The sequence below is a fragment of the Equus przewalskii genome, chromosome 22 (assembly GCF_037783145.1).
Source record: "Equus przewalskii isolate Varuska chromosome 22, EquPr2, whole genome shotgun sequence".
Taxonomy (NCBI): Eukaryota; Metazoa; Chordata; class Mammalia; order Perissodactyla; family Equidae; genus Equus; species Equus przewalskii.
This window is the reverse complement of record NC_091852.1, coordinates 20,099,566-20,124,036: the sequence shown is the minus strand read 5'-3', so window position 1 is coordinate 20,124,036 and position 24,471 is coordinate 20,099,566. Positions and strand designations below refer to the sequence as shown.

At 42.0% G+C, this 24,471-nt stretch overlaps 1 protein-coding gene across 8 annotated transcripts in view; it reads left to right on the top strand.

The window, feature by feature from the left end:
• The window catches only part of PIP5K1B (phosphatidylinositol-4-phosphate 5-kinase type 1 beta), a 279,654-nt gene that overhangs the window by 119,328 nt on the left and 135,855 nt on the right, over positions 1-24,471 (top strand). The window contains exon 1 of one of the 8 annotated variants that reach the window (XM_070590457.1): positions 4,555-4,742. The exons of 6 other annotated variants lie outside the window; for them this stretch is intronic. In XM_070590457.1, the coding sequence (XP_070446558.1) occupies positions 4,650-4,742 (93 nt within the window). In that variant the 5' untranslated portion in view covers positions 4,555-4,649. Of the gene's footprint in view, positions 1-4,554; positions 4,743-24,471 lie in introns of those variants that run through there. One more of the 8 variants, XM_070590463.1, reaches the window with a different exon arrangement.

The window sequence follows — 24,471 nt, the reverse complement described above, 5'->3', positions numbered from 1 at the left end:
CGGCTCATAGTGCTGTGAGGATCAAAAGATTTAACAGATGTGAGCACATCATCCTGGGAAAAGTAGAACACCAATGAGTGATGTCACTGTTTCTGTTCGCAAAAGCAAGATCCCTCAGCCTCTGATTGCCAGTTGGGTTAGTTCTGTTAGAACTGAGCTTGGCTTCCAGTGTGACTACCTCTCCCGGCACTGGGTTCCTGAGGAGAGCAGTCACTTAGCATCCTGGTGCCGACTCCGGTCTGTCCTGGGCGTGGGAGAGTACACAGTGAGTGCTGGAGCAAGACACTGTTTCCTTCCCAATGGCAGTAGCTTCGGAAATAAGAGAGAAAGATGTGCTCCTGATGATGGGCTGCTGTAGTGTTTTTAAAATTACGCAGCAAGATGAGCTGCATCGTTCAGAGAGGGAGAATTTTTAAATAATCTCGCTCGATTTAGAAGTGTGTATAATCATGTACCATTACCATCCACGCCGCTGTGCACATCTTCCCTCCAAATCCCTCAGCTTCTGTGTGGGATCCCTTGTGCTTCTGTCTTCTTCCTCGCTAAGTCCTAAAGCAAGCGATTTCAAATCTGCCTTTATGACTTTTAAGCAAGATGTTGCAGATAATTAAGCAGAAACAATTGGCAGCTTCAGATAGGAGGAGAAGCCAACCCTCCTATTGGGTTGTTTCCCTGAATTGTTTGTTTCGAAGTGACCTGTTCTAGCATTCACTTTGGAGGGAGTATCTGTATTAAGCCACGCAGGTTTGCTGCACTTCTGCATTCTGGATAACCATGGAAACTCCATCTTTTGGTCCCTGATTCCAATAAACATCACATTGGTGTTCCAAAAGCACCGACTCTAGGAGATAATATCCTACCCCAAGCTTGCTGCACAGCTTCCTTCAGGGGCAACAACCACCACTGCATTGTTGAGTTTGGTGTTAATGGGACGCTGCGAGGCTGGAGTTTTCAGTGTTTCTGCAGCCAGTTGGGCCATCTGAGCTGGAGTGCCTGCTCTCAGGGCACAACGTTGCTTTTATTTTCAAGTTTAAAGGCTTCATATGTGCAGACGATCCTTGTGCCTTCCTACACAGCTTGGCCAGCAGGGTTCTGGTGTGGCCAGCAGGCTCCTTGTCGCAAAGCCTGTGGCTGATCCCTCTTTATCACTCTTCCCTTGCCTGGAAACTTAACGGAGATTTCTAAAGATGGTTCTTAAGAAGTTGTTTAAGAACAGAGAAATTTAAAATTCTGGAATTCTTTATTCTGGATTCCAGAAAAGAAAACCAACGTTGTAGCTTAGCTTCTAGTCTTCTCTCTCCTTAACAAACAGTAATGGGACGTATGCCATGCGCTTATTCAGAAATTGTGCACTTTTATGGAGTTACACTCATTGGTTGCTGGGAGAATCTTATTTATCAAATTGCATTGAGTTTATTCTAGCCAGAAACCTATTAATTCAGCAAATTAAAGCATAATAATTACCAATCAGAAGCAATTTTAAAAGCCGTGTTAATAATACGAGCTAACAGTTATTAAGTGCTTGGCACATGCCAGCCACCATTCTAAGTTCTTTAGAATCGTCAACTCATTTAATCTCAGAGCAGCCCTGTGAGGTAGTACGATTATTTCCATTTCACAGATGAGAAAACTGAGGGACAGAGAGGTTTAGTAACCTGCTCCAGGGAACATAGCAAGTAAGTAGCAGAATAAGGCTGGGATTTTAACCCATTATTAATCTCTCGCGCGGGTCTGTTGGACCCTAACCACTGCAGTATTGTCTGAACGCTGTCATGCCTATGACATTAAAATGGAAAATAGTGGGGGCCAGTGACACAGATAAACCCAGCCATCTTTGGGATGGGAAAAAAATGAATAGAACTGAACAATTTGAAAACGTTCCCCCTCATTCACTGGTTCAAAAGCCAACTTTCCTCTACCAAAGTGTGTCTCACCTCTGAAAACGAAATCTGAGCTATAGCCTCAAGAATACCTTTTTCTAGAAAGTACATAGTAATTTTGAAATGGGAAACAAATCAATCTCTTGGGCACTGTGTGAAACCCTGGAAATAAAATGACGAGTAAAGTAATCATTTCAAAACTTATTCTTAAGTACAGAACTCAAAATTGACAGTAAGAGATGTAGGATCCACTTGGAGAGAGTGACATATTTTGAACTGTCAAATTAGGAGAAGAACACGTTTCAAACCTAACTGTTCTGTAGGCTGTCACAGAAGGAGGAATAACTCACTAATAATCTGCTCAATAGCAATAAAGCTCTGATAAAGTATCGGGCAGGAGGGTGAATATTTTGAAAGTTATTTTCCCCTGTGGGAATTAAGTTCCTTCAGACGGTACTCCCCTATTTTCTGGTGAGTTCAGTTGACTGTCTGTGGATCGTGTGTCTGTGACTTTTATCATATGAGAGGAAGATTGGGCAGCTCAGCCCTCTGCATGGAAGCTGTTGTCCCAGAGACATTCAAGGCCTCATTAAGGAGAGAACAAAAAGGTGGTTGTGGTCTCTGGGGACTGTAACATTAAGTTTCTCAGTCTTCCTGTATCTTTTTTGCCTAACTCCCGATACATATGTACACCCAGAAACCCAGAGACACAATTGGGTTCAGTTATAAGGAAATTTTTTAACTGTTCACAGGGTCTAACTGTACTTTTTCGCCAGCGGAGAGAAGATGACCTGCTGTTACTTTTATGTCAGTGCTTTCTACTCATCCAAGATGTGCTGCTGTCTACACTGCATTATGGATCAGGGAGCATCTGGTTATTGAGTGCAGAGCTGAAATATAGGCTGTCTAGGTGACCTTCTAATTCTCCTGAGCTAATTTTTCATATTGTGGCTTTGTCCTTTTGTTAAGGGTATGGTTAGTGCTTAGGATAGAAGACATACATTTGATTGTCCATGCATTCATTCATTTATTCAGTTGGCAAATATTTATTTAGCTTGGCACTGTGCTAGGCCTTGGGGGTATGCCAAGACTGAGAAAGTCCCTGCCCTAATAATGCTTTCATTGTCTTCATAGAGACAGACCAAAAAAAGTAAACATAATAAAATAATTACTAACTTTACAAGTGCTATGAAGAAAATAAACAAGGGCGGGGGTGCTGCCTTTTAATAATGTATTCAGGGGGGCCTAAGGAGGCAACACGGGAGGCTGGGATCGCAAGCATGAAGGAGCCAGCCAACAGAAAAGTGAAAGCAAGAGCATTCTTGGCAGAGGGAGCAGCATTTGCCAAGCCCTGGAGGCAGGAAGGAACTTGGTGGATTCAAGGAACTGAAGGAGAGGCCTGTGGGATGGAGGGTACTGAGCAAGGAAGAGTGAGGCAAGGTGGGGTGAGAGCAGTGGCTTTCAACTGGGGCTGATTTTTTCCCCCAGGGGGCCTTAGACAATGCTGTCACAACTGGGGGAGGAAAGTGCTACTGGTATCTTGTGGCTAGAGCCCAGGGATGTTGCTATACTCCTACAGTGAACAGGACAGTCCCCCACAACAAAGAACTATCCAGCCCCAAACATCTTTAGTGCTAATTTGAGAAAGCCTGAGTTAGAGAAATAGGTGGTGACCTAAGCTAAGGTGGTAGACTAGGAAGAGGAAGAGAGGAGGGAACAAGTTCGAGATAGATTTCAGAGTTACTGTCGACTGGACTGGCTTATGGTTGCCTGAGGGGGTGAGGGCATGATAGGAATAATTGACGGTCCCAGGATTCTAACTCGAGCACCTGGGTAGAAGATGTGGCCATTTATCAAGGATGACAGGGATGGTGTGGGGGAAAGGTTTGTGAGGGAAAATCAAGTCTTCTAATTTGGACATGTTAGTTTGGGGATATCAGTGAGCCACTGAAGGGGAGAGTCAAGTAGGCAGTTGGACGTGTGGATTTGCAACTCGGTGGAGAGGGCCAGGGCTCTGGTTTAGTTTGTCGAGCCATAGATCCACAGGAATTAGTGGGATGGATGGAGGAGAGGACTGGGTAACATCTCCATTTTGATGTTACCTTCTTTTTTTTTTTTTTTTAAAGATTTTATTTTTTTTCCTTTTACCCCCAAAGCCCCCGGTACATAGTTGTATATTCTTCGTTGTGGGTCCTTCTAGTTGTGGCTTGTGGGACATTGCCTCAGCGTGGTTTGTTGAGCAGTGCCATGTCTGCACCCAGGATTCGAACCAACGAAACACTGGGCTGCCCGCAGCGGAGCGCACCAACTTAACCACTCGGCCACAGGGCCAGCCCCTGATGTTACCTTCTGATACCCTCCTCCAGAGAGTTATATTCCTAAAATAAACAAAGCTGACCAAGTTATCCTTTATAATCTTCCATTGGCCTTCTGTTACTTCAACACATGGGTAACTCCAGCCACTCTGAACGTGTCCATCTCTGTTCCATTCTGTACATGTGGATCACTCTAGAATGTCTTCTTTCCAGAAACACCTCTATCATCCCCCTTCTCCACCCTCCCAAGCAGAGATGGTCAGCCACTCCTCCCAGGCCTCCCTCAGCGCTCTGCACATACCTCTGTTATATCATAGATGACTTTGTTTTGTCATAATTGTTTGCGGTTATGTCCTGCCAACTGCACCCTGAGCAGCTGGAGAGGAGGGGGCTTGCCCAATCAGCTTGACATCCATAGGGTCCCACACACTGCCTGGCACATAGTGTTCAAGAGATGTATCGCTTTTTTCTTCTTAATTCTAAAATTCTTATAGACTTTCCAGAGAGAGATGTTCTTGAGCCTACTGTTCCAGATCTGCAGTTAGAGGTGAGATATGTTGGGGAGAGGGAGTTGGGGAGGAAGGGGGTGAAATTTTGCTTTGAATATTTGAATCGTAGGAAGATTTTGAAAGAGCTCAGTTCAGTTCTTTTGGCTTATTCTGTTTCAAAGATAATATTGATTATCTGTGTCATCGGTATGGGTATTGGAAAGTTGGCTATTAATGATGTGGCATCCTTAAGTCCCCTTGTCTATGGTCTACAGACTGCTTATGACCAGCCATTCATAGAAGAGCTTTAACAATGAATTTTAAAAGGCAATCTTTTCCCAACTCTGTTCCTGATAGGTTCTATTCTTGACAGATGTTAGGCCAATTAAAGGCTGTCCCTAGAAAGATGCCAGTAATTGCCGGGGGGGGGGGGGGGGGCGGGAATCAGGATTTGGGATTGATTGGCAGAACAATTTCTCTAGCACAGCAGCATAGTAAACATACTTTTCTTTGTAATGTGGAGAAAAAAACAGGATCAATGATTTTTCAGATTTGCTGTTTCAAAGGGAGTAAGAGGAAATAATAACCTAGCAGTTTTAAAAGCAGCTACATCCCTCACAAAATTGTGGAAGAGTGTAGACTTTAAAGCTGCGTTCAGGACCCAAAGACAGGCAGTGATAGAGCAGACAGGACACTGGCCCTTTTGCTCTTCCTTCCTTCCTCACCAGCGATGGGCTGAGAAGGGAGTCTGGGCGAGGCAGTCAGGCTGGCTCTGCCATTTATGACCTCAGCCTCGTGCAAGACACTTAATGTCTGAGCATAGCAATACCACTGGATGGTTTGAGTATTAAATCTGAGGATGTATGAGAAGGCACTTGGAAGACGGTAGTTGGCTATACAAATATTAAATTGCTACTAATTTTGCTGGATCCCCACTCCCCCTCAATGAACTTGAGCCCCATGAGAACAAGGACTTGGCAGACAGGGTAGAACTCAGTACTTAGTCAAGGAACAACTGCTACTTCCACCCTTTTCCATACTGGGACACTGCTCAAATTTGGAATTCCAAATGGCTTAGGACCCTGTTCTCTCTTGATGGTAGTCCCTACTATTGATTATTAAGGTGACAACTTATTTTCAAAAAGCAGTGGGATTCTGTGGCAAAAGGAAATCTAACTGTTGTTCGTTGTAGACACCATTAAAAAAAAAAAAAAAACACTATGTCCATAAAGGGAAAATTTTTCTTTGCTTTCCAGCATATTAAATAAAAATGTGAAATTTTCTACTGTAGCTTTACCATCTCCCAGTGTCTGATTTAGTTTGAGAAAACTGTAGTGGGTTTCAAGAGCCCTTTCCCCTCCTCTGTCTCTGCCTTCACACATTTCTAGCGTCTCTTCCGGGCCAGTGGAATCCTCCTGGGGAAAACACAGTGTGGTTTTCGCTAAGGAGAATGAGTGAGGGTGTGTCATTGAAGACAGCAGGAAAGGGGAAGATGGGGGTGGGCAGGGAAGGTCCAGCTTTGCTTTGCATGCATTTTAAAGAAAATCACGGAAGGACTAAGCACAGTCAACACCATCCTCCCCCAAGATAATTTCCTTATTTTAACTTAATTATTCTAAAGTTGGAGACAAATCTGTTTCACCATTCCTTCTCCTCCTATGTTCTGTGGAAGCTTTAATTTGAATGTAACTGTAATATTATAACTTAGGGGTATCTTAAAGTTGTGAGTACAAAAGAGATTTTGAAGCAGTGAAGTTGCATTTGTGAACAAAATCTGAGATTCTGCTTGGTAAGATGAAATCTTGTCTTTCAAGGAAGTACTCAACGTAAGAAAAACGTTCTAAGTTTCCCTTTCCTTCGGAATTTGGAGGATGCCAGCTTAAGCTGCCTTTGTGTTTAACTCCACATTTTTTATTCATGTATTTATTTATTTTTAAGCAAGTTTTTTTAAGCATATTGGACACTTCCATTGACATATATCTTCCATTGACATATTCGTATTTTTTCGGATTATGGAGTTCCTGAATTGTTTCAAGTGAGTTTACAGATGGGTAGGAAGAAGCCACACAGTATGATCAGGCTCTTGATTGACCTAGCCAAGGGAAAAGGTATCTTGCCAGAAGCCAGGTGGCTGCACAGAGCAGAAGCAGATGTGGCACTTCTAGTGGGGCATCCCTTGGCCCTCAGAATCCCTTCGGGGACACACATAGTGGCTGATGCACAAGGCAGAGTCTGGCCGAATCTAGGGTACCAGGCCATAGCCCTTTACCCTCAAGCTCCCATCCTCATGAAGGAAGAATTTAACAATCTACTTTTGAAGAGGAAACATTGCAACCACCCTCATCCTTCCTGCTTAGTGACCCAAACTCATCCTCAGCAAGGTCACCTGGACCAGAGAAGTCAGCACCCAGTGGTCTGGTACAGCATCTTTGTTCTCAGCTTTCCAAGGCCCCAGAATGCCTATTTCCCCACATCTTCTCGCTCACTAAATACATCTGAGCTCCTACTTGTGTTAGGCAGCAGGGATACAGAGTGAAGACAAGGCCTGTGACCTCGTGGAACCAAGTTAAAGGATCTGGATATTTTAGCACTATTACTGAATTACCTTCAAAAAGATTATCCCAGCTGAGCCTCCCTCCAGCTGATTTAGGGGAGGGTCTGTTTTCCCAGGTCCTCACTAATGCTGAGCACTGTTCTTTTTAAGATTCTTTGCCAGCTGGACAGGTGAAAATGCCTTAATTTTCATTAGCATCCATTTTTATCACTAATAAGTTTGACCATTTTTTTCCAGATGATTTTTATTCATTTGTATGTCGTCTTTTGAGAATTGTGTCTTATTCATAAGAGCTACTTATATACTAAGGGCTTGTATTTTTGTTGCAAATGTTTTTCTGGTTTTAAATTAGTCTTTCAATCTTGCTTGTTTTTTCGTTTTTGACCCAAGCTTTTATAAAATCAAATTTGTTAATATTTCCCTTAAGGCTTTTGTCTTTGCTCTCATTTTTTTATTTTGTGCTCGTAGTGCTTTGTCTGAATTGTAATATTTGTAATGCAAGACTTCCCATGGTATTCTTAACTTTCAAAAATTTTCTGATGATGTTTTACATTTATTCCTCTAATTGAACTTCAGAATTATAAGATCATTACCTCTAAAAAGATTTATATTGTGGTTTTTGTTGAAATTTTAAAAATTTTTTTAATGAATTGAGAGAGAAGTAGCATCTTTCACTATTGAGTCTTCCCATCCAATAATGAAATGTCTATATATTTATTTTTATGTTCCTCAGTAAATTTTTATTTTATTCCGAGATTCTATACCTATTTTTAGTTAAATATACTTCTGAGTAACTTTTGTGGGGTTCTTTGTTATTATTATTGTGGGGGGGTCCCTATTGTGAGTAGGATTCGTTGTTTTTCTAATTACATTTTCTAGCTGGGAATAGATAAGATCTTGATTTGTGTGAGTTTATTTTGTAAACTGCCAACTTGATTTTTTTATATTATTCTACTAGGTTCTTGATTGATTCTTGGCAACAGTGATATCATCTGTAAATTGTAACTTTTCTCCTTCTAACTAACGTTTTGTATTTGGTTTTCTTGTCTTATTTTATTAGCTTGATCTTCCAAAATAGTATCAAAGAATCTCTGTGATAAAAGGGCAGCCTTGTCTTGTTCATGATTTTAAAAGACAAATGGCTCTTCTGCTGTTTCCTGGAGTGCATTTTTTGGCACACACAGGTTATTAATAGATACATAAATGAAAATCCCTTGGTCGCAAACGTTTGGGAAGTGTCCTTCTAGTGTTTCCAATAGTATAATGTTGTCACTTAGCACAAGAATTGTTTTCCATATTAAGAAAGTTTCTTTCTGATCCTAGTTTCACTAAAAGTTTCTCAAATTTTTCATTGGATATTGACTTTTTTATGTAATTGATTTAAGCAGACCACAGAAAGGCAGTCATTGGAAACACAGTTAGCTTTTTCAGATACTCCAAGTATTTGAAAATAATAAAGCCATGTTTCTCATAAAATATTATTTAATTTAGATTTTGTATCAGTCCAGATGGACAGGGTAATTGTATTATTTCCTTATAGTTTGGGGCAATTTGTAGAGTTTTTTCCTATAAGCCTGCTGATCTTTCCTCCATAACAGAGTAATCTGTGTGGAAATTATCCTAAGGTTTAATGCTTTTCACAAGCTATTCTGGCATTAGGCAAGTTGTTGAAACCATTCTGCCTGAGAAATATTGTTTGGGATAAGAAACAAACAAAGGTGGGTTTTTTGTTTAGCCTAAGATTGTTTCTTTATTCATCTCAGTTTTACTTCTGAATCTAATTTCATGGTATATTTGAGCTTCCGTTTCGCCATTTGTAAAATTGAGGGTGTGGATGACCACTAAATGCCCTTGAAGTTTCTTGGGTTTTTCATGTTTATTTTGTGTTTTGTTTGTTTGTTTTTATTCTGTGATCTTCCCCTGCAGCAATTGCTTTGTTCAGGCCATGCAGGATGCCATGGAAAAGTGAGAGAGACAGAGGTGAAGGGTCGTGGAGAGGTTACACTTTATTTCTCATCAGTTTCAAGAAAGTCTGAGTTGGTTTTGCTTTGGTGCAAATAACATCTTGCCTATTTTCCCACCCTTCCTTAAACACCCTGTCGATTAGAAACTCAAATGACTCTATGAGCTTAAAAAGATTAATTCTCTATGGGAAAAAGTGGAGATTTCCTCTCTCTTCTATGTTGCAGGGAAGTGAACACACCAGAAAATTATCACAAGTCTGTCATGAGAGTCTCAATCTTATAGGAATATAAACTGAAGTGTGCATAAAGCTTGGTACTGTGTCCCCCACCCCTCTTGCTCCTCAAGCCTAGAGGAGTCCTGCCATAACCAGAGCCTAAGATGTAGAAGAGGTCCTGTGGGAAGAAGAGGAGGAAACCCAGAGGACTGGATTCTTGTTGGGTCCAACCTTGGGCATCTCTAGTCCAAAGAGCTCCTGTAGAGACCTTCTCCCATCCAGAAGCCTCAAGTCCATTCTTCCATTGCAAAGTCATCACCTGTCTGCTCATTCATTCAAGAAATGATCAGCTAAGGCTTTTGTACCATGCACTGGGACCACAGACATGCAAACCCATCTCCTTAATTTAGCCCAGTGCAAATTAGCTGTGAAGAGTACCTTGGAAATAATTATTTGTAAACATTGAGTTTAAAGAAAGAGATACTCATCCGACAGTCAGTCCCTTTGGTCTGACTTGACTGTGTTTAAACACACTGTGTACTAATGGGCACATGTGACTTTTGTCTTAAAGACAAAAACTGATTCCAAACCACTCTAGACAGGTCCCAGTAGAATATCTTGTCTATAAATAGATCCACCTTTTGGGGCTAGTGGAGAAAAGAGTGGAAGGGTTGGGATGCCTTGTATAAATAGGACCTAAAAGTATTAAGAGTATTTTAAAATGGATATATGCATTAATCTTTTTTTGCTGTTGTAACGAATTACTGTAATCTTAGTGGCTTAAAACAATGCAAACTTATTATCATACAGTTTTATAAGATAGACATTCAACATATGTCTCACCAAGCTAAAAGCAAGGTGTTGACAGAGCTGTGTTCCTTTCTGGAAGCTCAAGAAGAGAATCCATTTCCTTGCCTTTTCCAGCTTCTAGGGGCCACTTGCGTTCCTTGGCTCGTGGTCCCATCCTCCATCTTCAAGGCCAGCAATGGCAAGTTGAGTCCTTTTCACACTGTATTTCACACACCCTCTCTTTTGCCTCCTCTTTTTTCACTTTTAAAGACCCATGTTATTACATAGGGCCCATCTGGATAATCCAGGACAATCTCCCCATCTCAAGATCAGCTGATTAGCGATCTTCATTGCATCTGCAACCTTGTAAGGTAACATTTTCCCTTCTAAGGTAACGTACTCTTAGGTTTCACAGATTCTAGGGATCAGGACATGCACATATTTGGGGCGATTGTGCTGCGTACCACAATATAATTTAACGATGTTCTCCTCTGCACACCTGGAGCCCTCTGTCATCCCTATATCATATACAGTCAGTCTGTCCGGGACTTCCAGTAGTCATTGACTGAGGTCCTGAAGTGTGGAGACTGTCTCATGTCTGTATTTCCTTCTCCTCTTTCCCATCCCTCTTCTGTTTAACTCCCTCTCTTTTTTTTTTTTTTTAAAGATTTTATTTTTTCCTTTTTCTCCCCAAAGCCCCCCGGTACATAGTTGTGTATTCTTCGTTGTGGGTTCTTCTAGTTGTGGCATGTGGGACGCTGCCTCAGCGTGGTCTGATGAGCAGTGCCATGTCCGCGCCCAGGATTCGAACTAACGAAACACTGGGCCGCCTGCAGCGGAGCGCGCGAACTTAACCACTCAGCCACGGGGCCAGCCCCATTAACTCCCTCTCTTAAATCAGTAAGCATAATAAACACACCTCCAGGACCTAAATCTCCCTGTAATAAATTTGCATAGATAATAGATCATTTTACAAGGTGTAAGCGTGAAACTGGGCTTCTGATGCTACTCCATGTGATTGAAAAGCAAACATGGTTCATGTTACTACTGTGACATGAAGCAGCCAATCTTTGAAGATAGTTTTGAAAATCAAATTTTGAGCTCACTGCTGGAGATAATACGGACGGTCTCCTTCATTTCCTGTATTATTATGCATCTCCCACAGTACCATTTGCCGTGTTATTTCTTTGGTGTTTACTGAAGCACTTCATGTTTATGAAGCATGTGCAGAAGAAGGAAATGATACATGGAAAATTCTGCATAGGGTATAGAGTCAGGTGGTCCCTTGGTTGGAGTCAAGAGCTATAAATATTCCGATGACTTCATAGGTACCATGGGACTGGTATTTTCCATTTTTTCAGCACACAGTTCAGATAGACTTGGATGGATCTTTTTAATAGTTCTTTGAAAATGGAACATTAGCTATCCACAGAGATTTAATCTTGGGTAAAAAATAGGAATAAGGTCATCACCTCTGATGACAGGATTGGTCCTTTTTCTTGAAAGTAATTGGATATCCTGTGTGTTTTTGCAGTTTCTGTTGAATTGAGAATAGTCACCATCCCTTGAGGTGGAAATAGCAGAAATGATTAATTTAGAAAGGAGAAGGATTGTAGGGTGGGTGGAAGTGACATTTGTCTGCATTATATTCTTAGAAACGTAGACTGTTAGAGTTGGAAAGGCCTCTGATAGAAGTGTTCATTAGCATGTGAGGAAATAGAAGCCCAAATACTTAGATCCCCGACCAAGAGTGTGCTGAGTGCAGAAGCAGTGCTGGAGCTCAGTTGCAAGTCTCTGCATCCTCTGCCTTGCTCAGCGTGCTGCACTCATCCCTAGCGCCTTTGAGGCCCGTGCTGGGTGACCAGACCAAGCCATCTGCCCCAGAAATGCCCTTTGTATCAATTTCCACTTGGGCATTTCTCATGCGCAGATGGCAAAAATACTCCCTGTGTAGTTTACTCTTGAGAACTAGAGTGTCATCTGCCATGGGACCCAGTAGCCCCTGTGTTTGTGTGTCCGTGCATATGTATGCGTGGAAGGTAGGAGGGTGGGCAGGCTTGTTTGTGTACACAACGCTGGCTGCATTTTAAAGGACCAGATCAATACAAAGGTGAACAGTATGTACTTTCCTGTCCTGCTTCCCTATTGTTGGTTTTTTTGTCTTTAAATCACTTCAGTACTTGTGTTTTGCACTTGGCCTGATGAAACAAAATGTGAGTGAAAACAACTGTGAAATTTTAACACATCGTTCTTGATAAACCAAAAATACGAGGCATTCCATTGACATGAACGGCATATATGCAGACCACAAAACAAGCTTTGGGGTGGAACATTCACCTGCGGGTAGAAGGGTGACTCATCTTGGTGTATATGATGAGAGTGTTGCCCTTAGATGAAGCTGTGGTTCTCAGTCTGGGCTAATTTTGCCCCCTTCCCCTCAGGGAGCATTTGGCAATGTATCAAGATACTTTTGGTTGTCACGTTTGGAGGAAGTTACTATTGGCATCTAGTGGGTAGAGGCCAGGGCTGCTGCTGAACATCAGACAAGGCACAGGATAGTCCCCCATATACAGAACAAAGAATTATCCAGTCTAAAGTGTCAGTGGGGCCAAGGTTCAGAAACCCTGGCTTAAGGGAATCTATGACTTACCTGATACTTGGCTTTAGAAGACTATGTAGAGAGTAGATTAATTTAGAAACAGCTCAGCTTATGGAATAAACATACCAGCACAGTATGTGCCTTAGGGAAATTTCTGTAGTCCAGTGGGTAAGGGAATGAGTTTGCCCAGCAGTCCCAGAACTGCTCCTGTGCACTCTCTCAGGTCTCAGTTCTCACGGACCGGAATTGAAAATTAGCTTCCCTCTGCTCTTCACATCTGGATTCTGTAGTTGAGGATTTAGATGTATGTTTTTGTTTGGGGATCGTGATATAGTTTGGATAACCAAACACAGAAGTAAAGAAGATGATTAAGAATATAAAGAACTAAGAAATGCCTTACCCTTGTCCATTCTTTACAAAAATATCCCCAATCATGGAACCCTCTGGCAGGTGAGGACTCGGGCCTCAGCATGGTCAAGTCTTGGCAAAGACTACCGTGGCAGCAGTAGTTGAAAAGGAGAGCAGTCCCGGAGGGAGGAAATGGTTAGGAGTCTGTGAGAGCCCTGCCTGTGTACTGTGTTCTGCTCAGGGACTTAGTGTTATAAGAATTGTTTATTTCCTTGTTCCTTTTTTTTTTCTTCTCTCCAAAGCCCCCCAGTACATAGTTGTACATTCTAGTTGTGAGTGCTTCTGGTTGTGCCGTATGGGACACCACCTCAGCATGGCTTGCTGAACAGTGCCACATCCGCGCCCAGGATCCGAACATGCAAAACCCTGGGCCGCCGAAGCAGAGTGCGCAAATTTAACCACTTGGCCACGGGGCCGGCCCCTCCTTGTTCCTTTTTGAATCTTTGGAAAAAAATTTCCGTATTGTTTGGGTTTTTCCTCCATTGGCAGGTGGTTAAATTCCAAACAAATTAAATCATGGGATAGAGACACAGGTATTTCCAATCATGCTCATTTTGTAGGGCTGATAGCAAGTGGTTCCCCTCTCATGAAAATAACACCCCTTGACCACACAAACCTGTAAATATGAGCAGCTGTGGTGCTTGGCATCAAGACCACCTGTGCTGTATTCCAGCCGTCCTGGTTGGTGGTGGTTGAGCAGAGAGACTGGGACCGCTTTCCCTCACTTCAGTTCCCAGTGAGACACTGCTCCTCTTGGGAAAAGCTATTCTCTTACCCAGCTGGACTGTAGAAATTTCCCCCAAGCTGTATACTATATCAGGTACGTCTATTTCACAAGCCAAGCTGTTTCTAATCAACCCTCCACGTAGCCACCTAAAGTCAACTGTCAGACACAAGGGTAGAAGGACTATGCACAGGAACAGGCTGTATCAAAGGGGCCTGGAAGAGCAGAAGTTGAAGGTGTGGATCAGAAGAGGGGTTATCAGAGGCTGTTGGAGGTCAAGACAAGGTCGGGAATCAGCCAGTCCTTTTGTACAGCAGACTCAAGGAACATGCGAGAGAAAATAACACAGAAATTTCTAGACAGAGAACCGCTTGCTTATATGCATCATGAAAGTTTGGCTGCTGCAGGGCCTAAAGAATGTGATCCTCCACATTAGGGGTGATATGTCCATAGCCTCATAGACTCTTAGGGTTGAGATGGTCTTTCTCCGTCTCATATCATCTACTCAGGCATTCAGCCAACACCGAGTTGAGCACTGAGCAAGGCACTGTAGTTAGATGGCACATAGGTTAGTGTAGTTGGAGAGAGAGTGTGGGGTCAGAGGTCTGGGCTGCAGAAACCCACCACAGATTCCTCCCGCTGTTAGCAGGGAAGGGAGAAGGAAGCACCGCTCTGCTGAGCAGAGGACTATATAGGTCCTATATATAGGGCTATAGGTCAGGCACCTTCACTTGTGCTATAATAGCAGGTCATCCATCAGCTGGGACCATCAGTGCTCCATTTTGGGCTGGGCCACTGGAAGACGGGTTTGTTGGGGTCAAGTCAAGAGGTTCTAAGAAACCTGCTGGGAGCAGTCACATAACCTGACAGTCCAGAAAGGTGGTGGTGAGCTCTGGTGGGAAGAATCCTGAACTAGGTGTTTACCTGTTGGTAGCTCTGATACCAATTATTTTATTTCTGGTGCGGAAGATTGGCCCTGAGCTAACTTCTGTTGCCAGTCGTCGTCTTTTGCTTGAGAAAGATCGTCACTGAGCTAACGTCTGTGCTAGTCTTCCTCTATTTTGTATATGGCATGCCACCACAGCATGGCTTGATGAGCAGTGTGTAGGTGTGCACCTGGAATCTGAACCTGCCAACCCTGGACTGTTGAAGCAGAGCACGCCAACTTAACTACTATGCCACTGGGCCGGCCCCTGACACCAACTTTTATGCCCTTAGGCAGAATCAAAATCAATTTAATAATGCTCTGAGTTCGAGAGAAAAGGACTAAACAGAAATAAGCAGCACTCTTAGCCTCTACCCAGCTGGCACTTGTGGAATTTGCACGTGGGGGATGCATATGGGTGAAGGGAGGTTGCTTCCTCCTGCTTCATCTGTGGGAAATGACTCCCCTGTTCTCCTTTCTTGGTATCAGTCTTTCTTGCCTTAAGAGTTGTCATCCAAAATAGGCAACATGCAGTTCCTTTCTGTTATATTTTTTAATGGAGCGACTGTAACTGAAAAAAAAGCAGAAAATGTTGGAATGAGATATGTGAAACCTTACAAAACAAGTGCCTTCTGGTTGGTGACTGTATATACTGAAAAATAAATTAGGAAGTAGACTAATAGAATTTTAGATGTGGAAGAAATTTTGGCAATCGTTTTTGTTAAACGCCTTTATTTTATAGATGGGGAAGCTGAGGCCCAGTGATGGCCTGTGATTTTCTTAGAGTGTCACAAGTCCCTGGTAACAGAAGGGGCCCCAGACAGATTTTTCTGCCTATTGCTGATCCCAAGTGTCTATCCATGTTTGCAAATTAGTATAGTAGGCCTTATGAAATGAGCGTAATAGTCGTTGCTTGGGAAAGCTTTTGCTCCTCTCTTTCTGCATTTGGTCAAGAAGCTGGTTGGTGGGGGCTGGCCCCGTGGCCGAGTGGTTAAGTTCGCGCGCTCCGCTGCAGGCGGCCCAGTGTTTCGTTGGTTCGAATCCTGGGCGTGGACATGGCACTGCTCATCAGACCACGCTGAGGCAGCGTCCCACATGCCACAACTAAAAGGACCCACAACAAAGAATATACAACTATGTTCCATGGGGCTTTGGGGAGAAAAAGGGGAAAAAAATAAAATCTTTAAAAAAAAAAAAAAAAAGCTGGTTGGTGGTGGAGCTACAAGTGTCTTTTCACTTGTTTCTGGGCCTCATCACCTATCCTGTGCCCCCAACCTCCAGCTCGAGTGACAAAAAGAGAGAGCGAGCCTGGGACAGTAGGATGGTGACACGGTGCCATGGAAGGAATCTGGGAGAAGCTTCTCTGATGAGCCAGAGCATGGCGAATGCAGAAGCATCTTAGGCACACAGGACCCCATAGTAGAGCTTCTCAGGGACACAGGGGAACATACTGGCCCCTGCCAGTCCATCACATTCGTCTCAGTGCCCGGAAGCCCCCTGGTCAAGGACTCTTCTCTTTCATCCCTATTTGCAGCCTGGGTGCCCAGCTGGGTTTTGATAGTGCTTCTATCGCAAAGACGTAAGGAGCTTTCCTGGCAGAAGTGCTGATCCCAGCTTCTGGGACCAGGAAAACCACATGATTTGAAAGGCTATGATAGAGAGATCTGGAAGGCAAGGGAGGAAAATTCATCAGACATGGGGTGAGGGAGCTGCAGGCACATAGAAGAGTCTTGAGCACCTCAAATGGCTGAGTTTTTGTTTAAATATAGGATTCTAAGAGGATTTTAGAAACAACATTCCTGGGTTCTAAAAGAGAAAGTGTGTAGAGAGAAAATCACATCTTTAATGCAATGTAATCCTAGATCTTGAAAGATAGGGGTTACGTGGGCAAAGAAAGCTTAATCCAAACTTGAGAGTGTGGGTAATATTTAAAATTATCCTCTAAATTGGACACTTTAAGCTGATTATAGAGATTCTTGAAAAATATGTAAATACCCTCTGATTTATCAGCCTATATACTTTAAATCGTCTTTTTGTGAAAAATGACTTAGGATTTATCTTTCAGGGGTGCAATCTTTCTGAACTTGAGTTTATTCTTCTGTAAAATGGAGGTAATAGGGTTATGGTGAGAAGTCAACAATACAAATAACTTGACCTGGCACGTAATAAGCACTTAAAACAATTACAGCAGAATTTAAGGCAATATTACATAAATAAGTGCATAAATATATCCCACAAAAGAAATTATTATATCAGACCCTTTGAATACTTAAAACCAATCTTTTTATATTAAGGAAACACCAAAATTCCAAATTTTTAAAGCCCATTCAGATAAATACTGGTATTAACGTTTCAGATCTTTTTGTTTAAAACTCTCTTGGCATTGTTTTTAATGGCTTTCCAGAAAGATGAGCAGAATTACCAAGCGAGCAGTAATGATACTGGTAACAATTACTATTACAATCATTTAAAATAATTTAATTGTGAAAGGAGGGATAGCTTCGCTCCCCATTCTTTCAGAAAAGACGGCTTGATCATGGGAGTTGGAAGAGAAGCCATTTTTTCCATCCCTTATCAACCCCCATCATTCCTTAGCCCTTACATCTGCTGGTCCCATTCTATAAGGAGCGTTGAGGGCCTACAGATAAAAAAGTGGTTAAAGACTGGCAAACAGCACATGGCTAGCAAGTGATGCTTTTCATTGTCAGCCCGTAAAAATCACTGTATTTTCAGTTTGTAAAGTTATGTTTGTTTTATGTATGATTGTCTCATTTTAGCAATCATAGCCCTTGCCCTTTCTTCCTTCTGAATCTTGGATCCCTGAGCTTTGCCTTTCTATTCCATAAATATTATTTATTCCTATAAAAATATATATGCATAGATGTGTATATTTTTCCATAAACATTATTCGTTTCTATAACATATATGTATATGTTATATAGATCATGTGATATCATATATATGAGATATATTTATAAAATTTCCTCTGACCCACTTATAGAATTTATCATGAAAATTAAACTAAGGGGAAAAAAATTGGAGAGATTTGAAAGGAGAAGCCAAGATATTTTTATTTCTTCTAGCCTGCGTCTATACCATTTATTATTTTCCTTATTTTATCTATTTTCTACAGATCAAGAAACTTAGTTATTAAAAAAGTTAAGTGACTAAAATAAATCAAGGCACGAGTGAAAAAAAACATTCCAATGATTCCTGTCCCTGTAAGAAGTTTCATTTCTGTTTTTGTTGTCTTTATTTAGGTAAATGGATAGCCATTAAGCAATTAAGCCCTTCCGTTTTATGAAGTCAGAGAATTTACCTTCTGAATTAATTAACTGCAAAACAGTGGCCAGTGGCCCTGCCAACACTATCAGAGCACTGAGAGGTGAGGGCTATTTCCCGTCCTTGGCTAATCCGTTCTTCTTTTAAAAACGGAAGAAGTCAGTCAGTGGAATGAAAAGGAAAAGTCTCTTGGAGTAGGTGATAAAAGATGTGACAACAAGATCTTGCATGCCACTGGTATTCCAGAAGTAGATGAAATTTCCCTGCAGGTCTGAGCTTCCTGGAAGGAGTGGTGATTATCCCCTCCCCTTCCCTAAAACAGCGACAACAGCCGTGTGTGTCTGTGTGTGTGTGTGCGCGTATGCAGCAAGAGCTTGGGGATGCAGGAGGTGTAGGGGCAGGGCTAGGCCTTAGTCTGCTCTCAAAGCGTGTGGGGACAATATAAGGCCAGGAACGATGGATGAGAAAGTGGAGATGGCTGAAGGGTTTCTTTTGGGGAGGTGGGGTTGGTTGTTTGTCCTAGATCCATCCTATGGAAAACCAGTACACAAGCCTGGATTCTAATTCCTTTTCTAAAGCTTCCAAAATGCCAACATTGCAGTGAAACCTTTCCACTTTGGCCCCATCTAGGATGCCTTTCAAATTAGTGCTCATGTCTCCATGAACTTGAACTGACTGAGTTCTGTGAAAACGTCTCCTGGAAACTCTACAGGAATGAGGCTTGGCTTTGGCCCTGACCCACCTCCACACCTGTGAGCAAAGAGAGTTAACCATGGACTTGCTGGTCAATGGAGAATACAAAAAGAGGAAGAGAAGCTGGCTTGGTATTGCCTGGAAATAGGCCCACCCAGCCAAGGAACAAGTTGTTCGGCTAGCCCTAGAATTTATCTGGGCCTGTGCTGAATTGAAATGCGCAGTTGGCAAAGCTGGTATCTCTGTATCTGTGTCCAGTTAGGATGTTGGATGTGATGATGATGAGGATGGACTCCGGGTTAACAGATCTGGGTTTAAGGACCAGCTTTGTCACCGCCTCACTGTGGCTTTGTCTTTCTGAACCAGTTTCATCTTAAGTAAATGAGGAGTAATAGTCTTACCTTCTTGTCAGTTGTTGTGAGGATAAATGCACATGAAGGAGAAAATGCCCCTAAGGCACTTAATACAATGCCTGGGTCACAGTAAGCTAATAGATGGTGAAATGGTGTCAAGGTGCTCCATTCATTACCCCCAAAAAGGAATGAAGCAGGGGTGTGACAAGAAAGATGCTACCATATTGTGAAACAGTCCTGGCTAAAGCGACCTGATTGCTTCTCAGGACAGGGCACAAGGCCAGTCCTGAAGGTCCTTTCCAGGCCTCCGTGTAAGACTCCTAAGGACAGGTCCTCAAGCACGTTTACAGTCGCTCTCTAGCTCTCTCTGCCCAGGTGTGTGTCTCAACCCCATACCTCACCCCCAGGCTGTTGTTAGGTGTCTCTCCAAGACAGTCCCTTTCCCAGTGAGCCAATTATGGTGTACATTTCTTATTTGTTATTGCATAAAGAAAAATTTAACTGTGAATATGAATATAAATTTTTCTAAAGTACTATTTCAGATTTTAAAAACTCTCTGGAGAAGTGCAAAATTTTATTATGGTTAAAACGAATGAAGAAGAACTATTTGGTGATAAAGAATACCTATAGTTTCCGCCCGGTGAGAGCTTACAATTTCAATAATTAAAACTCCTATGAGCAGGATGGAATCTTATTGTTTTGGAGCTTCCAGGAGGATTATTGTGTAAGTGCAGTTTAACTGTAATTAGCATAAAATACTTGAGCTTGGTTATTAGTGTATAACCATAAAAAAAAATTATGAAGTTAAAGTCACATAATACACTGAACACCCAGAAGGTCTCCCTCCCTAGTGATCAGGAGAACGAGAACTAAAACAGCAAGATGAGCAAAAATTGACAATATTAGTGATACCAGTGTTGGTGAGTGTTTGGTGACAAGCGCAGTCTTGTCACTCTTTGGTGAATGTATAAATTGATGAAATCTCTTTTAGAAGACATTTTGTCAGTACCTACCAAAAGTATAAATGTGCATATCCTTTAGCTTAGCAATTCATTTTCTAGGAATCTATGCTGCAGAAATACTCAAGAAAGAAGTATGCAAGGATATATGAGCAAGGATGTTCATTACAGCATTATTTGCTATTAAAAAGAGAATAAGAACCCTAATGTCTATCAATAGAAGAGTAGTTGGAACAGTTGTGTTATATTCAAACTATGAAAATCTATATAACCATTTAAAATAATGAGATCTGTATAGATGGACATGGAAGGGTATTGTGTGAAAAAAACAAACCATGATAAAGCGTTAATAGTAAAATCCCATTTTTATTTTTTAATGTATATACATGTGCATATATTTTCAATGTGTAGAGAAAAAAGTCTAGAAGGACAGACACCAAAGAAGTGACAGTAGTTAACTATGAAGAGCAAGACTGAGAAAGGCACATTCGTATTTTACTTTCTGTAGTTGAGTTGTTTTACTTTTTCTCAATGAGCATAATTACAATTTAATTTTTTTTTCTTAAAGATTGGCACCTGAGCTAACAACTGTTGCCAATCTTTTTTTTTTTTTCTGCTTTTTCCCTCCAAATCCCCCCAGTATATGGTTGTATATTTTAGTTGTGGTAAATTTAATTTTTTTTAATTAAGCATTGCTACCTATGTAGACACTTTTCTTTCAGTTTAAGATGTTTTTGAGTCTGCATCACTTTTCAGGTAAAGAACATTTGGTCATAAGTTCATAGGTTGTAAGTTGAAGTTTGTGTCTCTTTCGTATAACAGTGCAGAGGTAATTTACTTCCTCTGCAGAGTCATCAGGGGCCCAGGTTTCTATCTTGTTTTTCTGTCGTTCTCAATGTACAGCTTCTAAATATGCTCAAGGAAGGCTGTTTCATCTCCAGCGATCACATCGGCTGAGAAGACTCCCCCTCCTGTGAACAGTGACCTAGAAATTGGACACATCATTTCCTCTCACGTTAGTTACATGACTACCCCTGGCTGCAAGAGAACCAGGCAAAACACCCAATTAAAACTTCTGTTACTGTACAATAGGGTTTCTTAACCTTGGCACGGTTGACATTTTGGGCTGGATAGTTCTTTCTTGTGGGGTCTGTCCTGTGCATTATAGGATGCTTAGCAGCATCCCAATAGATGTCAGTAGCACTCCCCAGTTGTGACAACCAAAATTGTCTCCAGACACTACTAAATGTCCCCTGGGGGACAAAATCAACACTCATTGAGAACAACTGCTAAATAAGGGCAAATAGATACTAGGGACAACTAGCAACATCTGCCATAAGCATTGTGGTGTTCCCCCAAAACAGTACTTAGCACCAATGTAATATTTCATCATTAAAATTGACAACTCCCTTACCAGAAAATGTAACACTCTAAGACAAGGTGAAATTTGGTTTTGTTGATTCTAGAAGGATGACAATCAATCCTTTCTTGTCTTTACCTATCAAATCTAAACTTATACTTGTATCAGATAAATGCTATTTTTATTTGAAAATACAAACAAATAGAACTTTCTTACCTAGTGTGTAGCAATAGGATTAAGGATGTCATACTGTGCCACATTTATGATGAATGTCTCAGTCTACACTCTAATATTCTGAAACAGTAATATAGCAGCATTCCTAATGCTGTTCTATCCTAAATCAAAAATTTCATCTGCAGTTGTTGGCATATCTCTTTTAAGGGCAATTAAGTGTGCTTAATTTGCCACTGCTGAATACCTTAAGAGTACAGTATTTTTCTGTTGATGAGAAGTGTTTGCTTAATATGCTTTTCCATTCCGATGAGAGTATGTGCTTCACTGCCAATCCTATCAATAAGGCGGAGAGAATTTAAAAGAGCCATGAAACACCTTTTCTTTGTTCTGCCTTTTCTATCACATTTAGAGAATTAAATCTTCCTTTAAACAAGTGGATACACTGGGATCTTATTAAATGGCTGCTTAGTAATAAAGGAAAATATAAAGTGACTTTGTCTTGGGCTTCTTCCAAGGTTGTTTAGTCCTATTGTGTCAGAATGACGTTGTCATGAGGCAGATTCACCATGTGGATGGTCTGTGCAGGCACAGGGGAGGACATTATTATAATGGTATGCCAGTATTCTTATTTTGGAAAACGTAGATGGCTTCAGAAATTGTGTCAGAAAAGTAGTTGCCGGCCATGAAAGAAATGGAATACCCCGAAAGGCATTTATGAAGCCACTCATACTGGAGAAGGGAGGAATCGTGTCTGGCTGCCATGTGAACAAAGGCTGTCTGGAGAGACTGGTGGTAGACCTGCAGCTAGAAAAACAGGTGGGAGACCAAAGGGAGAATGGGCAAGGACAAGACTGAAAGCATGGACAACGATGTGTGCCGAGCCCAGGAACCACAGGCAAGTTTAAGTGGGATACTTCAGCTAAAGTTGTGGGTTTGTGTAGAGGCAATAGGATCTGTGGTGTGGCTAAGACAGCAAACTGTCCAGCAGAATTTGCGGTCCCTCTTCCATAGCAAAGCTGGAGCTGGAAAGCAGCTGCAAAGCCAGCCCTCCTTGTGTCTTGATGGGGCAGTGTGACTCATCCTTGCTAATGGACTATGAGTGGGTCATTGTCTGGATGGTCTGGACAATAAATGGATGGCACACTCAAATTGCATAATTTGAAGAGAGTTTAAGAAAGGCACTGTTTGCAAAGATGTAGGAAGAGTATAAGGAAACTACAAAGGATACTATAGTGTCTTGAGGCCAGAACCTACCTTGTTACCTCTATTAGACCTGAAATATAAAAGAATGGTACAATTTCTGGAATGGAAAATAGGAGTTATCTGGAGAGGCCCACAAGAAAGGGGCTGTAGCCTTCAGAAGGACACACCAGTCTGAGTCAAACCTGTGGGAAGGGAAGGAAGGGCATAAACACCCTGCTGTCATTCTCAAACCTCCCTTCAGTCTGTGGAGGTGTCCCACAATTGGAAGCCAGAGGGCTGGGAAGCCCTTTAATGCAGCCGCACAGGGAATGTCCTGGGACACACAGTAGTGTGGAGAAGGGTTGAGGAGCAGTCCTGGGGTAGATAGCCTGCACTGTCTTCCCAAAAAGATAGTAAGAAGTGGGAAGTGGGTGTTTCTTCACCATTCCTGTTCTCCTATCAGCCGGCTGGATTTGCAGGATTTTGAGACCCTAGGGGATGTCAGAGCCACGAGGATGCAGGATACCACCCAACAGAGGAAAGCAGAACACCAATCAGGGACACCCAAAGTGGACAATTCCTGTTTAAGAAATAAACTTGTGTTAAATTAGGATACCAAATTTCAGGGGTGTGGTTTTGTTACAGAAGTTAACATTTGGGGGACTTAGTTATTACTGCAGTTAACATTAGCAGGAATTAGATAGTAGAAAATCTTGAACACCAAGCAAAGAATTTAGATTCATTTCTACAGATAGTGAAAAAAACAGTGAAGATTTTTGTGCTGGGAGGTGGTATTAAAAAAAAACCCTGAGAATGATGAGTCTGGCAGTCATGTGGCAGGTGGAATGGAACACAGTGAGCAATCGGCTGATGCAGCTGACCAAAACCCCATATTATTAGCAAGACCCATGAATCATTGTAGGTCAGCACAAGCTGAAAGAAGAGTAGAAGCATTTTAATCACATTCCAAGGTCAAGTGCCAGCCCACCATGGAGACCTTGGGGAAGGAGATGGTCTAAGTCCAGTTTAGTGATCATCCTGGGCCTATGAAAGAGCTTGGCTGGCCCTCTGTGAGATGTGGAGACTAGAAAAGGAATTCTGGAGAGAACTGTTAGTATGTCATAAGTAACTCCCACAGGGGGAGTGCTAGGAGAGCGTCTGCCCATCATCTCAAGCCTAGAGAACTGGGCTTTGATAAGACCAGTGAAGAGTGTCAAATGTGTTCCCTGGAGCCTTAGGCTTATAATAGACCTTAGTATTTTCTGGGAAATTGAAAGAACAAGAGAATTGCTCTGATGGTGGCAAAGCTAAGAGAGGGTTCTTGGGGAGGGCAGAGGGACTGCTTATCAGCTCCCAGAGTTTCAGGATAAATGGTATGTGGCCAGTTAAGGGCATTGACCTGGAGATTAAACTGATATGTGGTCATCTCTGAGCCTGTGCAAGTGAAGACCTGGAAGGACAATATGGAACTACCAGCCAGAGATGTGTTCTTCCCCTAAAGGTGGGAACACAGCCACCATTTAGAGGGGATAACTGCAGATCCTATGAAAGCATCCCACGAGAGAGAGATGTATACACCTGGCAAGGCTTTTGAGTGCCTGGGACAT